This window comes from Artemia sp. Qi Xiang Cuo, chromosome 20 (assembly GCF_049724085.1).
Source record: "Artemia sp. Qi Xiang Cuo chromosome 20, ASM4972408v1, whole genome shotgun sequence".
Lineage (NCBI taxonomy): Eukaryota > Metazoa > Arthropoda > Branchiopoda > Anostraca > Artemiidae > Artemia > Artemia sp. Qi Xiang Cuo.
In genome coordinates, this window is record NC_142813.1 from 19350585 (window position 1) to 19376557 (window position 25973).

At 33.1% G+C, this 25973-nt stretch overlaps 1 protein-coding gene across 2 annotated transcripts in view; it reads left to right on the forward strand.

Annotated features, from left to right (window-relative positions):
• The window catches only part of LOC148939973 (general transcription factor IIH subunit 3-like), a 48986-nt gene that overhangs the window by 20903 nt on the left and 2110 nt on the right, over nucleotides 1–25973 (forward strand). For both annotated transcript variants that reach the window (XM_089106495.1, XM_089106496.1), the window contains exons 2-7: nucleotides 5445–5625; nucleotides 10253–10468; nucleotides 15079–15202; nucleotides 19538–19660; nucleotides 21809–21944; nucleotides 25651–25687. In XM_089106495.1, the coding sequence (XP_088962621.1) occupies nucleotides 5445–5625; nucleotides 10253–10468; nucleotides 15079–15202; nucleotides 19538–19660; nucleotides 21809–21944; nucleotides 25651–25687 (817 nt within the window). The remainder of the gene's footprint in view (nucleotides 1–5444; nucleotides 5626–10252; nucleotides 10469–15078; nucleotides 15203–19537; nucleotides 19661–21808; nucleotides 21945–25650; nucleotides 25688–25973) is intronic.

Below are 25973 nucleotides of genomic sequence, written 5' to 3' on the forward strand. Positions count from 1 at the left end.
GTTCAAAAAAACTTTTCTTCGAGACGGTGTTTTCTTAACCTAAAAGGGTTTTTTTCTTTGAGAAGTTGTTTTTAGCTTGGAAATGTTTTTTTTCTTTGCGACGTTGTTCTTTTTATTCGTGAAATTTTTTACTTTGAGACGTTTTTTTCTTCGAGACGTTTTTGTTCTTTGCGACGTTTTCTTTTCCTTCGAGAAGTTGCTGTTTTGCTTGGAGACATTTTTCTTTTCTTTGCGACGTTGTTTTTTTGCTTTGTGACGTTTTTTTATTTGTGTCGTTTTTTTTTAAACTTCGAATTTTTTTCCTTTGAGAATAATTTTAATAAGTGAAAAATTTTGAAAAAATTTCAGTTAAAAAAAATTAAATTAAAATGTTCGGAATCAAAAATACGTAAGATTCGCCTCAAGGGCTTATCTCGGAAACCATTCAAAGGCATAGTTTATGCACTTTTTAGTTTTGATATTGCTCTTTACTGTCCCCTGAAGATCCAGGTTAAAAATATTTCACGAATTGAAATAAAAGGTTCAATAACAACTAGTAGGGAGGGGAGTTTCTTAAAACTAAAGATGATACATGATATACAATCACATGTAATTCAATGGCATAGTAAATTCATGAGACCTATTGCTTAGAATATATTTGCTTAGAATCTAAGACCTCACGTTCGATTCCTACACCAGACAAATAATTCATGATTTCAGTGGGCACGGTCGGACTTATTTATAGATTGCTACTGATTTCATTTAATTGTTAATTCATAAGGTGCTGTGCCAGGGTTTCTGTCAATATATATTTCTAAGAAAAATTTATTAGCATCGAATTGTTCCAACCAAAATTGCTAACCCCCCCCCCCCAAAAAAAAGACAGAGGATAGGAAGTAATGATAATTTGTTAAAGTAATGCTCTATGTGTCTCGTTAAAGTAATGCTCTATGTGTGTCGTTAAAGTAATGCTTTTTGTGTGTCGTGAAAGTAATGCCCTGTGAGGGCCGTCAAACACGTTAACACCATACTACTAATATTTCTGGAATCAACAGCAAATGCTTAGTGAACCTCTTAGACCATTACGCAATCAAAACATTCGCTTGAGATAGGGTTATGTTATTAATATCATTGAACATTTGATATCTCATGTGTCTCTGGCTTCGAAGATCCAAAGTAGCAAGACTTCTAAAGGTTTTTTTTCCCACCTCATTCATTTTTAATTGATTTTGTAGTTATATCAAAAGAACTGGCATGTAATGCTGATTCCAAATATATAAGTTTTATTAAGTTTAGTCTTACCCATCAAAGGTTACGAGCCTCGAAGTATATGCCTGATTTTCGAAAAAGGAGGGAATCACCCCCTTAAAGTCAAAGAATCTTAATGAAAGTCACACTATTAGATTGAGTTTATCAGAGAACCCTACTGTAGAGGTTTCAAGCTTTTACCTCCTCAACACGTCGCTCTTGACGCTAAAGTTTGAATTTAGTCCCAATTCTTTAAGAACTACTCCTGAAACCCAAGGATCATTTAATTTAAACGAAAAGGAGCTTTTTTTTAAAAGTACTAAAGTACTTTAGTGTGCAGAGTGAGGTCTTAAGTAGTGTGGAACACCCGTCACATAGAGCTTCCATAGAAGTAGTGACTCAAGAGCGCCTTTGGTCTATGTCATTACGCAACTAACGCTCAAAACCAGAGAAATCAGTTATGCAAGAGTTCACAAGAGTGCCTTAGGGACATCAAGACTACACCAGTCAAATATTTCTGAAATAATCAGAAAATCTTTAGCGTGCATCTTAGGAAATGGCCTAGGAAATGCCCTAGGAGATGGCCTTGATATAATTCATTCAACCTCAAGGGCGCCCTAGGGGATAGCCTTGACATGTGCCGTGAAAAGACGCCAAGGACCCGGCCATCAGCAAAATATAACTTAACAATCTACTGATTGGGAAGTATACAGACGTTTTCAGGAGGGACTTTTTCTGGTGGGGGGGGGGGCTCGGAACGGGACATTTCTATGAAGGTGCATGGATTTCCCTGCATGATTTAAAAAACGTTCATAAATTAAATATAGAAAAAACAATTTTTTTTCAACGGAAAGTAAGGAGCAACATTAAAACTTAAAACGAACAGAAATTATTACGTTAATGAGGGATGTCGCCCCCTAGTCAATACCTCGCTAGCAATTTTTTTCTAGTGCTTTCAAAAGAGCTATCTATTCTAATTAACGGCTTTTGTGATTCAAAGATTTGTGATTCGAACAAAATTCGAACTTTAGCGGTAGAGAGCGAAGTATTAATCGGGTTTTCTTTTCTATCTGATTCCTGTCTTATAAGTAACCATACGAAAAATTTGGCCATAGGTTGGTGTTTTCAAGTGTCAATTTCCACCCCTCCCCTCTCTCCAGGAGGCTGAATTTTCATGAACTGAACAAGTTTTGTGTTGGGTAGGTAAACCAGTAAATTTAGGGAAGTTTATATTCAGTCATTAGCTAAAAGATGAAAATATTAATCGACACACCTTTCAATGCTCTTTTCAAACATACTAAATGATACTATTGTAAATTCCTTTTTTTGTCTATAAAGTGAAATATTTAAAATTTAAGAGAAAAAACGGCTTTAATTTATCAAGCAGTGAACAAAATGTACTAATTACAAAACCCAACAAAAAACTTTTTAAAAAATTTCTGAATTTTTTATCTCCTTATCCGAGAGCCTTTATCAATGGGGAATAAAAAAAGAGGGAAAAAAATAATTTAAATCGTTAAAAAAACAGCAACCCAACAAGAAAAAGAGAAAAAAGACAAATAAATAAATAAAACTCACATTTTAAACAATTCCAGAAATGCAAAATCTGTAATTGTCTGCCTAATCAGCAACAGTCGTAAATTGATTGAAATTATAGGTATTAAGAAAACTGAAAAGCACATTTTAAAAAAGATTTATTTCTTTTACAGTTTGAGATCTCTGGAATAACTCATCTTTCAACACGTGGTTTAAATGTAGCACATTTAGTTTTTTGCGTGGTTAGCCTTATTATGTGTGTTTTTGTGATACTTGAAACAAAACGTTTTGGTATTATTTTATTTATTTTGCAATTTATTAAAAAAAATTGGTTGTGGAATAATATTGGCATGTTTATTTTGGCTAGATTCAATTGCCCCTATGAGCAAGTCTTTGTTTCTGCTGATGGAAGAGCTTTAGCAACGGCCCCTATCCTTGTATGATATACCAGATAAACACGTTAAAGTGATTAGTGCTATGTACAAGAAAAACATTGTTGCAATTAAGGTAGGAAATGAGCTTAGTAGCTGATATCGTATTGAATCAGGAGTTAAGCAAGGTTACATTCTATCCCCATTTGTATGGATAGTTTCATGGACTTTGTCCTAAAAAGCCCACCAAAGGCAATGGGAGAGCACAGAACCAGATGGGGGAGTAAAACTGTCCTCGATTTAGATTATACTGATGATATAAGCATCCCAGATGGAAATCTTAGCAACTTGAATTACACTTTTAGAGGTTTTGCGAGTTCAGGGTGCAAGAATAGGTTTGAAAATTATTTTTAAGAAGACACCAAGACTAGGAATAAGTGAAGGTGAAAATATGATGTTCGGTATAGGTCTGGACAGTGAAGATCGGTCTAGGGGCAGCTTCACTTAACTAGGTAGTATTATTAGTAAAGATGGTAAATGTAGTGGAAATGTTAAAAGTAAAACAGCCAAGGCCCAGGGTGTTTTTTCACAGTTGAAAAAAGTTTGGGAGAATAGAAAGATAAGTCTGCAAACCAGGATTAGAATATTGGAAGCTACAGTGATGACAATGGTCAAATAAAGTTTCTGAAGCTTGAACGCTCCGAAAAATGGAGGAGGATTTGCTAGAAGTTTTCCAGAGAAATTTCCTACGGATTGTTTTGGGTACCTGACTGACTGACCATATGTCTAACAGTAAGCTGTACAAAAAATGTGGTTCACTCCCGCTTTCTAAAGGGATAATAAGAGAAAGGTTGAGATGGTTAAGACACGTTCTGTAGATGAAGGATGGCAAATTGCCAAGGATTGTCCTTGTCAGCCAACCGTCTAGGGTCATTTGAAAAATAGGTCATCCCCGGCTGGGTTGGGAGGATATCACAAGAAAAAATTTAAGAAGGGGAATTGGATCTTCCTGGGAGGGTGTAAAGAGGGAGGCTTTGAGCATGCATAGCTGGGTTGGCCCCAGGTGGTTTGGTGCTGCGGTGAGTTGTACTAATAGTAGTAGTATAATAAATTAAGGTTAAAACAAACATGAATTATATTAAGATAATAAATAAAATCCATAAGAAATATACATTAAAATGAATAATATATATGAATAGGTGTGTCCTAAACTGAACAGAAATTAAAATGAATAATTAATCAAGTAAACTGAAATTACCAAAATTGAGACCAAGACTACTATTCCCTAAACTCTCTAGAAGCAAGAATATCTTTTGCACTTTGCTGGGCACAAAATATATTTCAAATATTGTAAATTCAATATAAGCATAGCTGAGGTTGCAAGGAATTTGTAGCATTATGTTGTAAGGATGTAGTCATTGGCTATATGCAACACTGTCCTTATTTTGTTGGTTTGAATTATTGTTGCCTTTCTTTTATTTTTGTGCTTCTTTCTTACCTGGAGATGGTTCATAATACCAATGAAAAAAAGAAGCAAAAAATAAATCAGCAAGGTTTTATATCTAGCCTTGGGCTACATCCAGCCATTAGGGGATAAATAAAAATTGAAATCGGGGTAAAATGCTTTTAATAACCTGTGCTTTACAAACAGTGGTAAAATTTCACAAAAAATAGATGATATTTCGGTCAAACATGCAGTGACCGTTATCAGTAGTAAAACTGATGACTCCGAAATTATCTACGCCATTAGTGGAGTTGGGACACAATTGCATGGTAGTGATTAATATACATGGAAAGAGTGTTTCATGATAAATTGAGGTTTTTTTTATGTTTCAACTAGCAAAATAAGCAAAACTTTGACAAATATACTGCCAATTGTCTCTAAACTGAAAGTTTGATAAATTTGTAAGTTGTTGCATATATATACATTGGTTTGTATTTTTCTTTGACTTTCTTTTCTATATCCTTATTTTTTCATTTTTCCTTTTCTTTTTCAAGTTCTTATGGTTTAGATTATTTTTTTCTCAGCCCTTCTGAGGCATTGTTGGACACAGGTGTAATATTTGAATGGTTGCTCTCTTTTCTTTTCTACTGGCTGTAGACTCAAAGATTCCTTTCTTCATTTACACTTCTGCATTTTTGTTTCATGGTATATTCAACACAAACCCTGTAACCAATTCATCAGACATTACATATAGCAAAAAATTTCTATACAATTTCTCCAGAGTTTTTTTTTCAAGTGAGTAAGATAATTTTGCTGTAGTGCTAATTTTTAGTTTTGTCTGATGAGACCTATATCTAATCTTTTAGGTGTTGACCTGGATCTGTTGGTCATTGTCATTGACACAAAAGTTGGATTGTCATCTAGAGGCATAGAAGATACTTTCTCCTTTTACAGATATCTGGATAGTATTGAAGCTTTAGCCAATTCTCACGTGGCAATGAGTAGCAACAATATTATTTGCATTCTTGGATGCCATTCTACTGGGAAGTAAGCAATGAAAAATTTGATCTGTACACACTGAGATGCTTTCAGCAAATGTATTTTACATTAAGTATGACGGCATACCTGATATGATTTGAATCTATTTTAAAACAAGATGCAAAGTAATATTAGTGGAATTTGTTAGAGAAATTGATAAAACGAGCTTGTTCACAGAAAAGTAAACATCAACATTAGAACATAAAAAAAACTGAAATATATATATATATATATATATATATATATATATATATATATATATATATATATATATATATATATATATATATATATATATATATATATATATATATACATATATATATATATATATATATATATATATATATATATATATATATATATATATATATATATATATATATATATATATATATATATATATATATATATATATATATATATATATATATATATATATATATATATATATATATATATATATATATATATATATATATATATATATATATATATATATATATATATATATATATATATATATATATATATATATATATATATATATATATATATATATATATATATATATATATATATATATATATATATATATATATGCTTTTGCTGCTTTGATGTCATCATGGTACACTGCTGAATGTAGTTAAGTTTTAAATTAGCTCTGTCCAAGGAGAGGAGAGTTTTTGCCCAAAAGCTGGAATATTTTATTTTTATTTTCGAAAGCTTAAGAGGTATGTGTATGAACACAGCATCAAATAGTAGTTCTCTGAGATAAGACCGGAGGTAACTTTAGCAAGTGCCTTTAAACAAAATGAAAATTTCATTATTTTTTTCTTTTGAAAACTATGATTCAGGGTCGTCACGTATTGGAGGGAGGAGGGATACTTCTTCCCAATGTTTCACGCAGTCGGTGAAAAAATGAGTTGGTAAAATCGTGGAACGAAGTGGCAAGATTTTTCTGACTTCGCCAAAAAAATTTGGTTGGTTGAATAAAGACCACGGAATTGCTGACATCTCATTTACAGATATATCGAACATAGTGGGTAAACCCAGCAGTTTTACCAACTCCTGATTTGATTTTATAGAAGGTTCCACAATTTTCCATTTGGTTAACTAAAACGCATGAAAATAGTGGCATGACATGTTACCAAAATCTCAATTTTGGTCGGTAAATGCAGCAGTTTTACCGACTCGTGCAGTGATTTTACTTATCGTATTTAAAACGGAGATTATGCTAATTATTGATAAAAATCGTTGATCACGTTTTTCTTTTGCTGAAGAATAAAAACATAACTTCAATTTCTGGCAATTACCATATTTATTACCGCAATTACCATATTTAAAGTGAAAAGGATTCATGTTTCATCTGTGGTACCCAGAATCTCATAAGCATGAGCTGACTCATGTTAGCGTGGCCTGAGGTACCAAGTCTTATCCCAAGTAAAACCTGTTGATCTGATAATGTAAAGAAAAGGTAAGAAAAGATTAAAACCTTATTGAAAACATGATTTGTTAGAGTGTTAATTTTATTAATAATCAAAAATTTAATTGCTCACCAAAGGATGTTTTACTTATAGGCTTAAGTTGTATTTCTAGAATTAGTTTTGGTGAAAGGTTAATGAAACTGATCTATACTAAAAGAATATGTAAGTGAATTTGCACCTTCAAAGCCAAGCATGGTTGCAGCAAGGCTGCAATCTAGTAAAATTAAATAGTTATAAAACTTGTAGAAAAAGTTTGTCTAAATTCTAAGTGACTGATGGAAAATTTCACTTACATTATTCTTACTTCCACAATTTCAGCAGAAGTCAAGCAAAAACAAGCTTTTAAATTTAAAATCTTTCGCGCTTACATAAACCACGTTCTATAGCACTAAGGTCTTACTTCTAAGATCTCTCATCTTTCTGCATTTAGTTCGTCATTGTTCTAAGATCTTACAGCTCACTGATGGTAGCAAAAAGTGCAAAGAAGGCTATTTTTCTGCCAAATAGAACGATGATGAGAGAATTTTGATGATATACTCATCATTGTTGTTAGACCGCTGATCATAGCTGAATGATGATTACGTAAAAATTGCATAAGAAGTAAGATCTTAGTCCTAAGATTTCCCTTAAAATCGTTTTTTATTGAAATATATAAGATCTTAGCATAATACTGAGCAAAATAACGGCTTTAGTGCTAATCAATAGCGTGGCCGGAGAAGGCCTTGAATAGGCCTTAAAAATCGTTCGCGCTTATATGCTTTTCCAATAGCAAAAATCTCTCTAGGGTTTTTCAGAATATTTTATGAATCTATAAACTGGCCTTTCAGATTCTATTTGCCGTCCTTAACACAAATAATTAACAGTCTCTTCTGGTCATAGTATATACATTTTCTGGATATTTAATTTACGGGTTAATTAATCATGGATTTTGCCAAACTACCGAAATTATAAAATTTCTTTTTTCAATAAATTCTCTAAATTTAGTATTCAACAGTTCCGTTAATTTGGCAGTCAACCCAGTAGCGGTTTTGGTTTCTTTTGCCCTGGGCCCACTCTTGATTAATCCCCCCCCTCTTCTGTATCTCAAACATTTTCAGGCTTTATTTTAAAAACAGTTTGCCAACTGTGCTCTCTAATTTATCTAAATAAATTTCAAAAGTTACAAAAGGATTATAAACGTTGGATTATTTACTTTAAATTTTACGCCCCTGAAATTTCTGTGCCTGGGGCAAGTGCCCCCTTTGTCCCTCAGACTCAACCTAACTCTTTTCAAGTTTAAATATACTATTGTTATTTTACTTATGGAAAAAATTCCAGGGGGAATTGTCGTTGGGAATCCCTCGAGGACGATTTTTAATATAAAATCAATTGCATTCATGTATCTTTTTCCGACTCTTTACATGTGTAATCACAAAGAAATGTATTAGGTAATTCATATTAATGAAGGGTAAAGAAGTACTTTATCCAGTCTGGGATCAACTCTATTGTGGAAAGCATGATTTGAGAAAGTCGTTGTTTGTACATATGGATTCAGTGCATCATTTTATTTTCGATTCATCAACTCGATTCCTCGATGAACGAAAATAGTTGGGATGTATTTAACCAGGGATAATTTTCCGTTGGGGATTTACTGTGGAGGAGGAATTTTCCGCAGGGAGAATTTTCCAAATTTAAAAATACGATCGTTATTAATATGGGGGGGGGGGGGGGTTCCCTCATAGGGGAGTTATTCTGTAAATATAGCTTTCACTTTTTTTGCAATAAATAAAATGATAGTTAATGCAACAATTCTTTATTTTTGAGTAGACAGTAGTAAATCTTTAACCTACCTCTGGTAGTTTTTATTATCCTGCCTACTGTTTTTGACTCTAATAATAACATTGATTTATTTATGCTTTCTTTATATACTGTATATGAATATATACAGAAGAGGGAGGAAATTCCTACCTACGGTTAAGGTAGGAAATGAGGTTAGCAGCTGGTTTTGTATTAAATCAGGAGTTAAGCAGGGTTGTCTTCTATCCCCCTTTATATGGATTATTTTGATGGATTTTGTTTTAAGGAGCACAAAAAAAGGCAATGGGAGACCACGGAATCAAATGGGGAGGAAAAAGTCTCCTTAACTTGGATTATGCTGATGATTTAAGCATCCTAGATGAAAGTGTGAGCAAAATGAATGAATTTTTAGAGGTTTTGCGAGTTCAGGGTACTAGAATTGGTTTGAAAACTAACTTTTGGAAGACTAAGTCACTAAGGCTAGGAATAAGTGAAGATGAAAAGGTGACGTTGGGTGATGAAAAGATTGATCAGGTGGGCAGCTTCACTTACCTTGGTAGTATTATTAGTAAAGATCGTGGGAGCAGTGAAGATGTTAAAAATAGAATACCCAAGGCACAGGGTGTTTTTTCACAGGTAAAAAAAGTCTGGAAGAATAGGAAGATAAGTCTGCAAACCAAGATTAGAATATTAGAAGCTACAGTGATGAAAGTGGTCAAATATGGCTCTGAAGCAAGGGCGCTCCAAAAGTGGATGAAACTTTGCTAGATGTTTTCCAGAGAAATTGTTTAAGGATTGTTCTGGGTACCTGGCTGACTGACCGTACGTGAAACAATAGGTTATACAAAAAATGTAGTTCAATACAGCTCTCTAGGGCTATAATGAAAGAAAGATTTAGGTGGCAAGGGCACGTTGTGCGGATGAAGGATGACAGATTGTTCTTTTCGGCCAACCATCTAGGGCTAAACGGAAAGCAGGTCGTCCCCGTCCCGGGTGGGAGGACGTCATAAAGAAAGATTTAAAGGAAATGGGAACAGAAGAGTACAGGAACTAAACCAAAAGAAAACTAAAAAAACAACGAAAAACTAAAAACAACAAAAGGAAAACTAAGAAACAATGGAATTAAAACTAGACAACTACTAAAAAACACTGTTCAGGAGAACAATGATAATTACAAAACTCGTAATAAGTAACTCAATTTTGCTAAAGCTTTGGCGGAAACATTGTTTATTCATCAAACATGATAATCAAAGGAAAAATTTATTCTGTTACTTGTTGATCGTCTCAGAGACTGATCATATTGCTGATCTGTTTTTATAATGATATTAAATACTGCATCCTATGCTAATAATTAATTACTAAGTTTCGTTTAGTCGGTTTCTCTACCAATCAGAAGATGGCACTGATTATGCTAAATATATAAAACAAACTGATGGTCGATACGAGACGTTCTCTGCAATCAATTTATCATTGAAAACAGAATTCCTTAAATTGATGAATTCAGAAAAAGGTTCAATTGGTGATGACAGTAATGTTCTTGACTTCCCAATTGCTGGAACCCTAACAAGGGCCCTTTGCTATATTAACAGGTTAGTTTACCATTTTTATCAGGGGCGTACCCATAATGTTACTAGGAGCAGGGGCGTCGTTTGGGGGGGGGGGCAGTTGCCCCCCAAAACAATGTGAAGAGAAAAATTATTATATATCCTATGTCCCTGGACTATCTGGATTTGGACCTCTCCTGCCCCCCCCCCCCAATAAAAATGCTGGAGATTCGCCCCTGACTAGGAGGCTGGACTAAGAGTCAAATTTTAGCTGAAAGGAGGGTTTCCTTTTCTATTCAAAATTGTCAAGAAAAAAACGTTAATGAAAGTTTTCAATTACGTGAAAACCAATTGTGAAGTAGCAATTCTGGAATTTTTAGTATTTCTCTTATCAGAATGATTATATTTATTGAAATACAAAGTTTTTCTATGTGTTTTTGGAAAATTCAAAAGAGACAAGTCATTATGGAAGAGTAGCTTCCAATATAGATTAGGTTAGTTTACTATCTTGAAATTCTTGTGAAAATTAATCGGTAAAGATAAACTTTACTGCTGACGCAACTTCTGTAACTAATTCAAAATTATTAACTTGCACGGTTCAAAGAATGAAGTACTTCACGACATCCGGCTTTTGGCATTGCTATAATTAGAATTCAATATATCATGGTTGACATTGTTTTTTCTATTGCTGTTTCAAATTTTCATTGTTATCGTAAGTGTCAAAATTGTAATTAACCACTTTATTTCTGAGCCCAAAATAATTTATCTCTAAATTAATCACTTTATTTTTTACTTATTTCTTTATTTTGGTTTTATCACTTTATCGTGATGTTTTGCAGTATCTTCGTTGGTTAGTATCCTAAATTACTAACATGGTAGTTCCTATTTTAAATTGAAAGAATTTTTTTTTCTGCACAACTGTGTTCTGACTTTTAGTGGCAATTCGGCTCAGCCATGATATCATCTATAAGTTGCTTTAATAGATGGCAGTGTAGAATTCGACTATTATAATTATGCCAAAACTGGTTGAAAGAAGGTTAAAATTATTTTGAGTTGAAATATTGAAATCAAAATCAGTTGAAGTAGTTTTGAAGTGTCTGAAATCTGGTTGTAAAATTTTTGAAAAATATTATTTAATCTCTTTTTAATATTCCAAATGGATTGTGAAATGATTAACTTGTATGAACTTTTAAGAATTCTCTTTTTTGTTTACATTTCTATTGGCGTTGGTTCTTTTCTAGTGTTGGTCTTAGACAAGATCAGTGCCACTAGTGGACTAGCTCAGATGTGACCACCCAATTTGTCATTAACATTTGTAATTGCAAAACATTTAGAATGAGAGCATCCAGTTCATGGTAAATAATGAAAAGAAACATTTATTATTCGCGTTTATATGCTTAAAAATTTATTTTTATCATGATAATTAAAAATATTACAAATGATTGATCTAATAAAAGGCAGATTTTACTTATAGAACACAAAGAAGCAATCTTCCTTGTCAAAGCTGTGTTGCCAGTAATGATGGCAAGGATAGATTACATTGCATACAGATATACTAATCTATATGGAGGCACTAAACTGGAACACAGTCAATTATAGTTATTTTTCTTTGTATTTTTTGTTTCTAGTTACCAGTTTCGTCACCGCTCTGTTTTCCATTTTTATTTAATAGCTAAAATCTACTTGTAACCATACTTTGAAAATGATGGAAGTAAAAACAAATTGTATTAAAGAGGATTTAGTACATATCTAAAGATAATACTAATACATATTAGTACATATCTAAAATTGATATAAAATATTTCATCTCTTTCATTAACTTAGGAAAACTCTAGAGAATCGAATATTATACTTTTCCTTCCTAAATAATTAACTAAGATCAATTATTCGTTTAGACCATTGTCTCTTCCAGCTCTTGACTATTCTCGAATTATTATCTCTCTCTTTATCGACTCTTTATCCAGCCTTGAGTTGCTGGCCTCAGCTCCTCAGTATAAGTTGGACATTGACACTTATCATTGTCTCAGTATTATAGATAATCTTGCTTCAAGTGGCATAAAAACTTATTTTCAGTATATTCCTAGCCACTCTGGCATAAGTGGTAATCATCAGGTTGATGAAATAGCAAAAAATTCTATAAATATTGACCAACCAAGTGGGAGACCAATCCCGATTAGAGATATTTACCGATGGAGGCTATCAGATATTAATTTTAATAAGATTAATCCTATCCTTTCCCCCTTTACCAATAAGTATCTTTCTAAAATTTATCGTAGAATTCGTTCTGGAACAAATGGACTAAATTTTCTTGCATTTTTGTATAAGTTTTCTAATTCAAGTGGTTCAACTCCCCTGTCCCCTCTTTGCAGGCATTGTAATATGAATAATGAAACAATTGACTATTGCCTATTTGAATGTAATATGCTGACGTCTGCACAACATACCTTGCTTTGCAAACTGTTAAAATGCTTCAAACACCTCAAAATCTCACTATCAGCCAAGAGCCTAGCCAACTATACCTGCACACAGAGCATAGAAATCGACGTGTATCAACTCATAATTGAACTCCTAGAGTCGACAGATCTACTGAAAGATATCCGAAAATATCTAATAATCATGAGGCAATCAAGCCAGTAGCTCTGTAGCCTACAGAGTGAAGCAAAAGGAAAAGGGCTAAATAGTATCACTGAAAAGCCCGCCTGCTGTTAAATAGAAGAAGAAGAAATGTGGTCTAGTGAAGAAAGAACAACGAATAAACCATACTTAGAGGTAAAAGGTTGGGCCTAAGCTTGAATTTGCATTGTTTTGAATAAAGTCAGGTGAACAGAAAAGGTTAGCCACCCCAGGTCTGAAGTGAGCTGAACCTTAAAACTGCCTTAAATAGTTCTTTCTACATTCATAAAACAAACATTCATGGCAAAGCTTCTGGAGCATTCCCCTCCAGAAATATATGTTTTTCTGAATTACTGATGCATGATTAGATATCAACAAGAAGACAAAAGATCGATTTGTGCAAGCGCTTTTTTGTTATTTTTTTTGCAGTTTTAACTCTCTTTTTGAATATTTTCTACTGAAAAAAAAACAGCCTTGAAAACGCAAAAGCCATTCCAGCAATTGATCTTCTATCTTCTATTTGTACCTGATCATGCATCAATCACCCGGAAAAACACAAAAAACTGTAAAATTAAAGCTATAAATACCAAAAAACTTTGCCGAGGTAATGGCCAAGGTAACGGAACAACAATTGCATTTTTTTTTGCCAAGGTAAAGACATCACTATTCCTTTTTCTATGGAAGACTAGAACGAAAATATGCCATTAGAATTGTTGCTTTCCGCTTTTCAAGTGACTAAATTGAGGGTCAGTGTGTCACGAACTGGTTGGATGAATTTTTTATTTTTATTTTGTTCTCCATTTTATTCGAAGCTGTTGTGCTTTTGTATTTGAGAGAAATGTTTGTTCCTTTTATTTCGTACTCCGTTGTTCAACATCTTGAGGTGGCTAGAATGAAATTGGGCTGTGCCCAGGTCCTCTAGTAGGCTTTAGAATCACCAGTGCAGCGGGGGTCGTATCGTATGCGCATATGGTCGATTAAAAAAGAGACGGATTAGTGGATTTGGGATTGTTTCAAGGCGGTTTCTTTACGCTTGCTTGGAAATTGCAGCGTGTATAGGTGAAAGGGTGCGACATCCTAAAAAAGAGGAAGATAAGCAAAACTAACAGCTGGTTTTTTTTATAATAATGGCTGTTTTTTTTTCAAAAAATAGAACGGAAAGGTGAAACTGTTGGCCTGTTTTTGTCGAACCTGTTTCTGTTCTGTTCTTTTATTATTTTTTTTGTTTATGTTTTTCTGAAAAAAAAAAAACAGAAAAAGTGCAGATGTTTAATCAATACTGCAAGCCTTACCACCCTGAAAGACAGAAAGGACAGTATTTTTCCAAATTTGTCCTGACGAATAACGGTGTTGAGTTCATTTTTACTAGCCTTAACAGTCCCGTATAGTTTCTTTAACATTTCCAATTTATTCACCTATCTCTGCTTTTACTAAGAGCCTAATTATTTTCGTCACAAAACGCCTCAGCAAACAAATTTATATTCGTTCTACCAAGCACCCCCTTCTCCCTTTCCCTTGTAACTATTTGGTTTTGATATGAGCGTTTTTATTTCCTCCTTTGTTCTTAAAATTAATATTTTATTGTAACAAGAATTTAGCTTATTTTAGCTTGTCGTAGTCCTTTGCAAACACAGCAACATCTTGTCTGACCATTAATAAAACACACAACACTTTTTATTTTTTCAAATGTATGATATCTTTTCTTTGCCAGAAAATTTTGTTGAAGAGCAGTGTTATTTTCTACAATCTGTTATCAATTTTATGTAAATTCACTTTCTTTCTTCTTTTTTTTGAGAATTTCTTTCTTTTTGTTGATTTTCCGCTATATCATTCTTTTTATTATTTACATTTAACACATCTAATGTTCTTACACTTAATACCCTTAATATATTAATTTACTATGTAAATATTTTTCATACACAAAAGTCTGTTCTAGTTTTTTTTTCTCAAAAGAACGAAGTTTAAATCATTTTTTTTACTACGACTTTGGTATAAAATAAATAATATTTTACCATTGGAAGGTAGTAATCTCTTTTTTTTAGAATCGCCAAATCCAAAAAAGTAGTTGAGAAGCTGAAATCGAGGATTCTTGTTATCACCAACGGAGGTGAAAGTGCTGCTCAATATATGACATTCATGAATGTTTTCTTTACTTGCCAAAAGAATGTAAGTCTCCTTTGACTAAATAGAGGAGGGGTTGGTACTAGGGGAGATATTCCCACTTATTATAAGAGAATTCGAAAAATGGCTGGGGCATGGCAAAATTTTGGCTGGTCATGGGCAGGAAGTGCACCCTTCTGACTATACTTTAGAGCCTGAATCCTGAAGAAAAAAATCGTTGTGACTGACGTCATAGGTATATGCATTTAAAGAGAAAAAAAAATTCACGATAGTATGGTATTGACCTCATACACTGTATAAAAGGTGTTGTATTCAGGCAATATTTGTCATTAGTAGAAAATATATGCAGAGGACGAGTGGAATAAAGAGACGAAGTTAATGACCTTTTAAGGTTCCTTCAGGTAAAAATTTATTTTGTTATTCAAAATTTTACGTCTATTTAAAATTTAATTATAATGAGGTGGCATCAGGATTTTAGAAATGCTTAGGTGGAACATGGTGCAAAATCGGTTGAGAACTACTGGACTAAAGTAAACCAAAGTGAATTTTCGGATATATGACCAATAGCCCTCCTCAGCGAAATGGAAAATTTGGCAAAGAAACGAATAATAGCTGAAAATCACAAAGACAAACAAAAATTAATTGACAAAAAATGAACCAAAATTAGAAAATCGAACCAAAGTTTGAATGAGGAATTTTCCCGAGTATTGTAACTAAGATAAAACCTAAGTAAATGTTTTGGCTATATGACCAATAGCCATCCTCAGTAAAATAGAAGAAATTTTAAAAAAATGAATAATAATTCGAGATCAGAAAGATAAAGACCTACTAAAATTAACAGACCAAAAACGGTCTGAAATTCGAAAACGAACCAAAATTCGAATGAGGACTTTTTCTGAGTATAGTGACTAAAATAAAATCTAAGTGAATGCTTTGGCTCTATGATCAATAGAAAATGCTAGAGATGAGAAGAAAATGCTAAAGAAATGAATAATAACTCAAGATCATAAAAGGGAAAACAACCCAAAATTCAAAAATAAAACTAAAATTAGCATAGGATTAGCTTTATCACTTTATAAAAGTTCAACTACGACTGACAAAAACAATTGTTCATTCATGCTATAGTGTTCTAGTAAAAATTAAAACCCATCCTCATTGATATGCTTGCTTTTTTGCCCGTAGTCGTGTATGTATTTTGGATACAGATTTTCTCTGTTCAGCTATTGATTTTGTTCCTATTGTATTAAATCATTTTTTTTATTAACTTTGTGTATATAGGGTTGTGTACTACACCAAGACTCTATTTAAAGACGTTTTGTCGTTTTAGCTTAGTTTTGTGTCAGTTGCTTCGTGGACAATTTATTTAGTTGCTTTCGGTTGGTTAGTTGCAGTCACTGTATATAGATTATATACAGTATAATCATGACTCAGTAATATTTGGCTACTACAGTCTTGGCGCGTATAAAAGCCCCGCCAATATCCTTATCCATCAACAAGTCAGTGTATATTATCCTAGAACACGTATTTTGGCAGAAACTTTCTCAAAATGCCTTTGAAACCAACTCGTGACTTTGAAACCTACTTGGAATTTCTAAAAACATCTAATAATAACGTTACACTACTAATTACCGATTTTTATATATGTATTGAAATAAATTAATTTAAAAATTAGATTCTTTAAAAGTTAGTTTTACAAAGGTGACGCCAAGTTTCGCTTTCAAGATAAATCTGACTTGTCTACCCGTGAAAAAATCTAATGTCGCTTAAGTTTCTACGTTCTCCGGAGCACTTGCATCTTGCTCCGGCTTTTTTTATTGGTTGAGATAGAGGATAATTATACTGTATGAATGTATATACAGTGCTTGCAGTGGATCAATGCTAATTAGAAATGTTTTCTAAAAAGTACTGAATTGCTGGGATTTTCAAGAATGTGGTTACTGAGAGCTGTATCAGAAGATAACGAACTTATCAGAATTGAAGGTTATTGTTATGCTTGGCAACTCTGGCGTTTTCCCAATTTGGATTGGTTCTATCGATGTATTAATTTCCACAATCGCACAATATTTGAGTTTCCCCTCTTTGATGAGTCACTGGGGTTTAATCTTTACCAAAGTTAAAGAAATTCAAAACACCTGTACTACTTTTAAGAATAATAGAAGACAAACTTATTTTGAAACAAACTTTCTTTTCATTTTACAGTATTTTTTGCTACGTAAAGGAGATAAACTATATTTGAGGGTTTCTTAGAAATCTCTACACATATGAGACTTTTGATTTTAGGAGAATGTTTGTTTAAACTCCAAGCATTTCCATTTTTATTCTTGATTTTCTGTCAGTTGTAAAATCTATGTGGATATTATCGTCGAATCATATAGATTTTCTTCCTCAAACCTTAAATAAAGTTACCCAGACTTTAACTTGACCAAATTGTAAAATTAATTGTAAGTTCTTATAATGCTTTTGTGATTCAGGATTTAATAGTTTTGAAATAGTTTAAGTTGTATCAAAAGGTAAAACTAAGGACAATTTATTTTTCCAAAAAAACTTTAGCGATTGTAGGACAAGACCCAACTTCATTAGAGGGTGAATATCTCCTCTTCGGGGGGGGGGGGGGCTGGGAGGCAAATTTAAAGTAGTAACGGTTCAACTGTATCCCCTATAACATGTTAAATATTCAGAATATTGTAGACGTAAAAAATTGTTAAATATGTAGATATTGTTAAATATTGTACACGAGAAAAGGAGCGAATTCTGCTAAAACTAGCTTTTTGTATGGAAGTAATAACGCATTTAAATAAAAGACAAGGATGAGATGAACAATCCCCACAACTTACAACAAAATAAACAGTTTGCATTCTTAAAATACCAAGGACATCAAAATTAAAACAGTTTTTGGCCCCTGGGCCCACTTGAAAACCGTAATTTTCTAAGGTTTTTCTTGTTCCACGTTGAACCCGTTAAAATAAATACGCAAACTAGTTAAGTTTGAAAAAACATTTGTTCGTAAAAATTCAAATATTAAAAATCTGTTGATTTTTGAATTAAAATCAAGTTTCCATCAAGCTATGGCTAGTTGAAGAAATCCAAGACAGATACGGTAGTCTGAGTAAGAGGCAAAGCTGGTATAAGCCTTTTTCAGGATAGTATAAAAATGATGTCATTTTCCACTTGTTGATAGATAGTCTATCATCCATCCATCCATCCTAGGGCAGAACTAAGGTAGATAGTCATAGAAATAACGGATGATCGAGGTTCTGGGTTGACTCATGACGGACAATGGTGACTGGACTTGTATAAAAAATGGGGGACTGAATTATCTTGGGCTCACAGGCGAACCAGTGACCTAAGCCTAATAGGCTTGCCCGCTTACAGTCTCAGGCGGACTTCTTACCTTCTTAAGCTTTTGGTGCTATATCTTCTTTTTTAATTTTCTCTCATATCTTTTTTTTGAATTTTCTGCCAGCCTCTACCAAAAAACTGTATGTGTGCACAAGGAGATCTTTTAATTTTAAAAAAAAAATCGATTTTCCTAATTTTATTTAAAGACATACACAGTTATTCAATTTTCACTTTATCAATTCAAACAACAGAATTCAGTTTTACTGTTTTTGTATTTTAAAAATAATTATTTATGAGAATGAAGTTTCCTTATTTCTTGTGAGAATCTAAGAGAAGTGCAACATTCTTTTCTCCCTATTAAAATAGTTTGGATAACAAATTGTTGTCATAGTATATGAAACAATTAGAGTGACCCAAATGAAACACTTCTGGTTTCAGTTGAGTCCCAACATTCATATGTTTAAATGAAAACTCGGGCTTTTCTAATTTATTTGGGTATGGAAAATGCATTTATGTTCATGTTAGTATGTATTGGGTCAATCTGGCTTCTGTAAAAAGAATATATCTCTCAAAAGTCAACTTATTTTAAGCCATTTGGTATTTTTAATCCTTATTCTTAAAATATTGGTTTTCTTTAGTGACATGCAAAGTTACAAGTCAAATAAATTTTTCGGCAGCAAAATCTAAAAAAAAGAATTAGGCCTACAACAGGGGTTTAATTTTGCCAAAATCCTGGGTGGAGGGGGGTCAAAAATGGAGCCAATTTTACCAATTCAAATGAAAAATAAGCCATATAATACCATAAAGGAAAAGGTATACTAAAGACAACTGATATTTTTCTGTGGATGCTTGAATTATGTAGACCTATCTTAGCTTTAACAAGATTTTTGAAGATGCTACTTTTTAGCTGGGAGGCAGATTCCCGCTCTCTCCTGTCCTATGGTAAATTACACCCCTGCCTTAAAAGTGGGACTAATTGATTTGGCATTTGAACTGCTAATTTCCAATTGAAATAAAATGCAATCTGACTTTTATTTTCAGTCTGTACTATTAGATGCCTGTGTGATTGGCGAGGATTCGAATTTGCTTCAACAAGGATGTGACATCACTGGCGGTATATACATCAAAATTCCTCAACCTTCTGGACTTCTTGAATACCTACTGGCAAGTTTACAGATTAATTAAAATCATTGTTATGCACTGTTTTAATACAGCTCACACAAAGGTGTTTTGTGACATTTTTCTGTATCTCGTTTCATTTTCAAGATGCATTCAAACGCGTTCCTATTCTCGAAATGCATCTATCCCCCTTTGTCATCTGTTGAAATAGGTTGGAGTCGGAACTATTGATATTGTCTATCTTTGACGTAACGTGGATTTACAAACAGAAAGAGTTCCCTGTAAAAATAGCTGGTCTTTATGATCCTTAATAGCAACAAAAAAGAACTCGTAACCTGTGTTTCTGTTTTCTGATCTTATGTAAGATTGATTTATTTTACTTAATGACTTTCGAAGTGCCACAGCTGATTTCAGGGAGGTAAATAAAGCTATGACCATGCATTGCTGCTTAAGTATTCTTCCTGTGTAGGCTATGTAGATTTCTAAGACTTTCTCAATTTTACGATTTCTATGGATTTCTTAGGAATTTCAGGATTTCTAATTTTAGCTGTCCTAGTTATAAATTCAACATGAAGCTTTCTATTAACACTAGTGTAACTTCAGGTGACCTCGATTCTAAAAAGTTGATGAAAAAAGGGCAACGTTAAAAAGCTCTAGCAAGCTTTTAAAATTATGTTATAGGTCAAACCATCTTTATTTCTATTGTTTTTATTACAAGCTTTACAGCTTTATCATCAGTGATGATATACCGATAGTACTGATAATTACCTTACTTTTTTATTTTGTGTTATTTGCTAAACCTTCTTTTGGACACCTCTAGAGAAGAACTTTTGGGATTACCTCTATTGGTAATCTATGCTAGAATAACCATATAGTATCCCAACCGCAATTTTTAAACCTTTCTATTGCTTTATTTTCGTTTTATAACATCAACTTTATCTAATATACTAATATATCTATTTTAACCCATTTTAGCTTAATTAACAAGAGTTTTTTCACTTAGCACACACGATAAATAGCTTTATACCTGATGTGAAGGGGTTTGGTAATTCGTTACATGAGAAACCTTTGATGACAAAGCTACTATTGATTTAATTTTATATTTCATTTTAATTATATTGATTTATTTTTTCCCAATTGTTTTAGTGATTTTTTTTTATTTTATCAGTATTATTATTTTGATTTATTTTATTGAAGTAGACCAATTTTTAACAGATAAAAATATCTTGAAATACAAATTAATAAATCAAGTCTTATAAACAAGTTGTGATTATTTTATGTTTGTTTAGCACAAATTAGGACAAGAAATACCGTGCTTATGTCCAGTAGGTGAAGGAAGGAAAAGGGCGGCGATAGGAAGTTACAAACACATTCCCGGGACCTAATTTAAACCGTAGATCCATTCCTAACTATTTGATTCGTGTAGCTTTTTTTGAATTATAAAAGCACCGTAAATATTTGAGTTAGGAAAATGCCACTCATCTAGTCCTTTACGGTTGAGCGATGACTAGCTATTGAGAAGAACTTACTAGCAGATAGAAGCCAGCGTTAGGTTCACGTGATGTCACAATTATTGCCTTCGCAGCTCGTCTCTGGTGATTGAAGAGGATATATGCGGCATTTTCAGTCAAAATGACATTTATGACACACTCCCTTAAAATTAACTCGCTTGATCATGTGGCTTATCTTTCTTCTCTACTTAATTGTGTCTGTTTTTCCAAAATATGTCATATGTTCTTTTCTCATTTGCTTTAATATTTCAGAATCTTATCATTCAATATGAAAGTTATTGCCTTGCTTTATAACTAAATCTTTGCTAAACAGATGGTCATTAATACAAATTGAAAACGCCAAAGCGTATTTTATAATTTTTCTGGTACTTCGAAATTTGTTTTATATAACTTTAGTCCTTTCGAAAGACTGCTTCCAGCTTAGGTTGAAAGCTGCTGATGACGGTGAATGTTTTCTTTTATAATACCTTATTATGAAAAATAATTTTTCGGGGGTTTCATTGAAAAAAAAATAAAAATCGGAAAATTCCCCCTAGACTTTTGGAAATGCTTTTTTTTCATTTTCATTAAAAGAAATCCAAAGATCCTTGTCCCCCCTCATATTCGTGTCTTTTATGTAAGAATCACTAATGTAACAAATTATTTCGTTATATTAGTAGACGCTCCTAACTTATCTTTGCAGTGGCTCTTCTTACCATCTATTGAAGAAAGAAAGAATCTCAACCTCCCGCCACCAACAAAGATTGATTATCGAGCGGCCTGCTTTTGTCACAGACAGTTGGTTGAAGTTGGCTATGTCTGTTCTGTTTGCTTGTCAAGTATGTATACCTTTTTATCAATTTAGGTCAATTTTGTATATTAACTACTTAATTTTTTTAAAATCGAATGGGACTATTAACTCCCCTTGTTAGTTTTTCTTAGCTTCAAAGTAAATGATATCTGTTTCTCCCCCATCCTATCATTCTTAAAATCCAAATTATCCAATGATTTTTTTTTTGAATTTTCGCTGCGTCTTCTTTATGGCTCTTGTTGGTTCAATTTTGCATTTCTAGCGGTAATTTTTCTTGTTTTGCGTCTCTTAATTAAAAAAAAACATTGGATTTAGAAGTAACACATTGACCTGAAAAAAAAGAAACACGTACTTGGTTTCCTCGCTTCAACATCGATTTCTTACGATTCTTAATGTCTCCCAAGATTTGCCCAACGGACATCTCTGATAATTTAGACCTGAAAATACAGTTTATGAGGTATTAGCCCCCCCCCCGGTGTAATCCCCCCATTTTTCTTGAGGCAAAATTTATCCACGTACCTTTCCAATGGAGTGCAATAATTCTAAAAGTGCTCTGTAGCATTTTACTTGAGTTAAGATTTATGTCACTGTCCAATCCATTTCAGTCACTGGACGATCGTCGTTGCCATTACTGTTATTGCAGTTGTGTAATTCAAAAATATCACTTGTTAATATTTCATGATGGATTGTTCTTATCGTAAGGTTTCCTGTAAGGTCAGTTTTCTAATTAGGAGTTGTCCGGCAACCAAATTTTAGATTATCAACGGCTGATATATGATGCATGGTTTTTGTAGCACAACTAAGCAAAACTTCTCCGTCTATGGACCTCAAGGCGAAATTAATATGAAAAAATTCCAATTTGGATGCTATTTTTGGAAGCAGTACTTCAAAAATTGCTATGCGACAGCTCCTGAAGCTAATACTTGAGGACCCCCTCCTTAAGCTCCCCATGCTTCATCAACTGATCTGTTCTATCTTTTTATAATTAATTTGAGTTTCATGATCCTTAAAAGTTTCAGTTTTTTCCTCGGATACAATATATCCCTTTAAATAGTTGGAAACTATAAAATTTTGTTTGCAATTTTGTGTACGGACGTATGAACTTGCATACGGACTTGTGTCCGTGCCCTGGACACAAGAATACTTTCTTTGTACAAACGAGAACACTTTCCTGACACAAAATAAACAAGTATACACAAAAAGACAAGAATACAAAAACGCAATACTTCAAAAAGTGTTACACAACATTTTACAGGCAATCTCCTTCAGCTCACCGTGTTCTATCATTGATCCATTCCATTTTTTTACAATTCATTTGGGTTTCAATATTCTTCATATTTTCAGTTTTTTTTTGTAGATGCGTTATGTCCCCCTAAATAGTTGGAATTATCAAATTTATATAGTGCAATGTTTGTTGGCGTAGCGTTGGCGTACAATGTTTGTTGGTGTAGAACCACCTGGCTATAATTGTCATTGAGCGTGATATGTATTTTCTTCTGATTTTTTCCGCCCTTCTGAAACTTAAAATGCCTTTTCATTTGCCTCACCCAGTTTGGGATTTTTTTCTTCTAAGAGTTGGGTTTTTGCGTAAATTTTTAAATTAAATAATTTGCGCTAGCTTAGTGAGGAGACAGAGGTGAGCGATAGGATATTCAAGTGAAATACTTTTGGTAGATTGGTCTTAAGTATGAAATGACATTTTCAAAGGCTACAGTCTAACAAAACAAGAAAATTCGTTTTGTTGGGAAATGCTGGATGGCTTGTTGTTTCCTGCTTGAAGACAAACATGAGTTCGCTTTGGAAATTACTGACTTGAAACCAGTCTTTAGCAAAGCTTCTATGAAATTTGATTGTCAAAATGATATAAAATTTTTTTAGACAGAGAGTGGTGGTGGGAGGGGTGCCAGACAAGCTTTAAGCCTCAGCTTTAAACTTTAAACTTATCCTTAGAAAAAATTCCTTAGTAAAAAAAAGAAGTTACTAGTGCCATATCACTTCCTAGGTTTTTAGCGGCCTCATGTTATGGAAGATGTAGAAGAATTAGAATAAGAAAATGACTCTTCATTTTCATCGTAGAAATAACATTTAACTGGTACATTTGCCAGTAGCTTATATGATTTTTCTAGATACCTAAGAAAAGAGAAAAAGTAAAAATTATATTAGGCTATAATTTTCATTTTATATATTTCAGACAAAGGTGGCCTCGGAGAAAAGGTTCTGTGGGTACTGGTATATTCTTGGACATGCTATTGAATACTATAACTCTAAAAGTCTATGGCAAGTTCAGCCACACTGGTAAAGAGGTCTCTCCGACTTTAAAAATCGTACATATAAGAGTAGATTAAATACGATAGAAGGATATAATTAATAATTAAAAGAGAAAATAATATAATATCATTGCAAAATAAGCAAGACGAATATTTCCTTATTGTATTATGCTACTGCAATGATTTACTTGGAAATCTCTACTTAGTATTGAAATAAAAGTGACTTAGTAATAATAAAGGTAAATAATCCCATTTCTAAGACTTGATTCTGGTGGGTAATTCTTTTTATGTCTTTATCGTTAGGCTCTAGAGCCATACTTTACCGCTGCCATTACAGTGACTTCCAATATTTTAATCTTAGTTTGAATGCTTTTTTCTCCAAGCTTTTTTCATCTGCGCCTTGGCTATGCTACTTTTTACATCTTCACTGCATTCGTCGTCTTTACTATTACTGCTATCCAGATAAGCGATATCTGCTAAATTGATTTTCTCCTTTCCTAGCATCACGTCTTTACTCTCACTCGTTCTTAGTCTAAGCAACATAGTCTCCTCGGGATGAAATTTTGAACTTATTCTTGCACACTGAACTCTCAAAACTCTAAAACTTCACTCATTTCTCTAAAAAAAAAAAATTATTTATCAAAATTACATCATCTGCATAATTTAATTATAAGATGGTTTAGCCTACCCGTTTGATAATATGTTCTCCATAACTGTTCGTCGTCCCGAAAAGCTAGAAAAGTCTGACTTGTGGCCTTTCTTTTCTTATATTCATGCAAGAATTCTTCCGTGGAATATCATTACATTCACTTACAAACATTATTCGAAGTCTATACTGTCATTTTTTATAATGAGTAAGCTACTCTGTTTGCCAATGACCGTTTCTAAAGGCTGATAGACCGTAAAAAAAATCTAGCTGACAGTTTTATCCCTTCTGTATTAAATTATAAATCATTTTTGTAGTGTGAAATGCATCTGCTTCTAATACACATGCCACTATAGTTTAGAACATGAGAGCCACCTGGAAATTTTTCCAGGGGGAGGTTGAGAAAAGTGCTACCATGATTTTCACTTCTACCAGGATTTAAGCGAAAATACTTTTAATTTTCCTCTTTCGATAGATTAAAAAAACAACTTTTTTTTGTTCCCTTGGTGGGGGGAGAGCATTTCCTCCAAAGCCACTTTTCTAGTGGCGCTAGCCTATCAGACATTCCTCTATGATAGCGAATAAAATTCACTATTTATCTATGACTGTTTTACATGCTAAGAGACGGTTTTATCAGGGTGTCTAAACTCACCATTTAATTATATACCATAAAAAATATACCATAAAGACCATGCAATGTAAAACAATACCATGAAAAAAATATACCATAAAAGATAGTTTTGCCCACCGTGCATTATTTTCATGTATGATATATTATCTATTGTGTTTTTCTTTTTTTGAAAATATCACTTTATTTTCAGTTTTTTGTCGGACACCGCCCATATGTGTCACATGCGAGTAAGTTCCTTTGTATTTTTCCTTAAGTTACACCTTTTTACTTCTTCTCTTTTTTTTATTTTTTAATCCTCTGGGCCCGACACCAGGTTAATGGTCACATGTCCTGTAATTAAGGTATTAGTACAGTCTTCATATGGAGACCTTTGTCGAAAATCTAAAACTTACAAGAGTCTCAGTCGAATCTAATGAGCTTCCAGCTCCATGTCTCAGGGAGTCTAGCGAATAGATTACAGTACGAGATTATGAATCTGTACTTCCACACTGAAGGATTTTATTAGATCCTTTG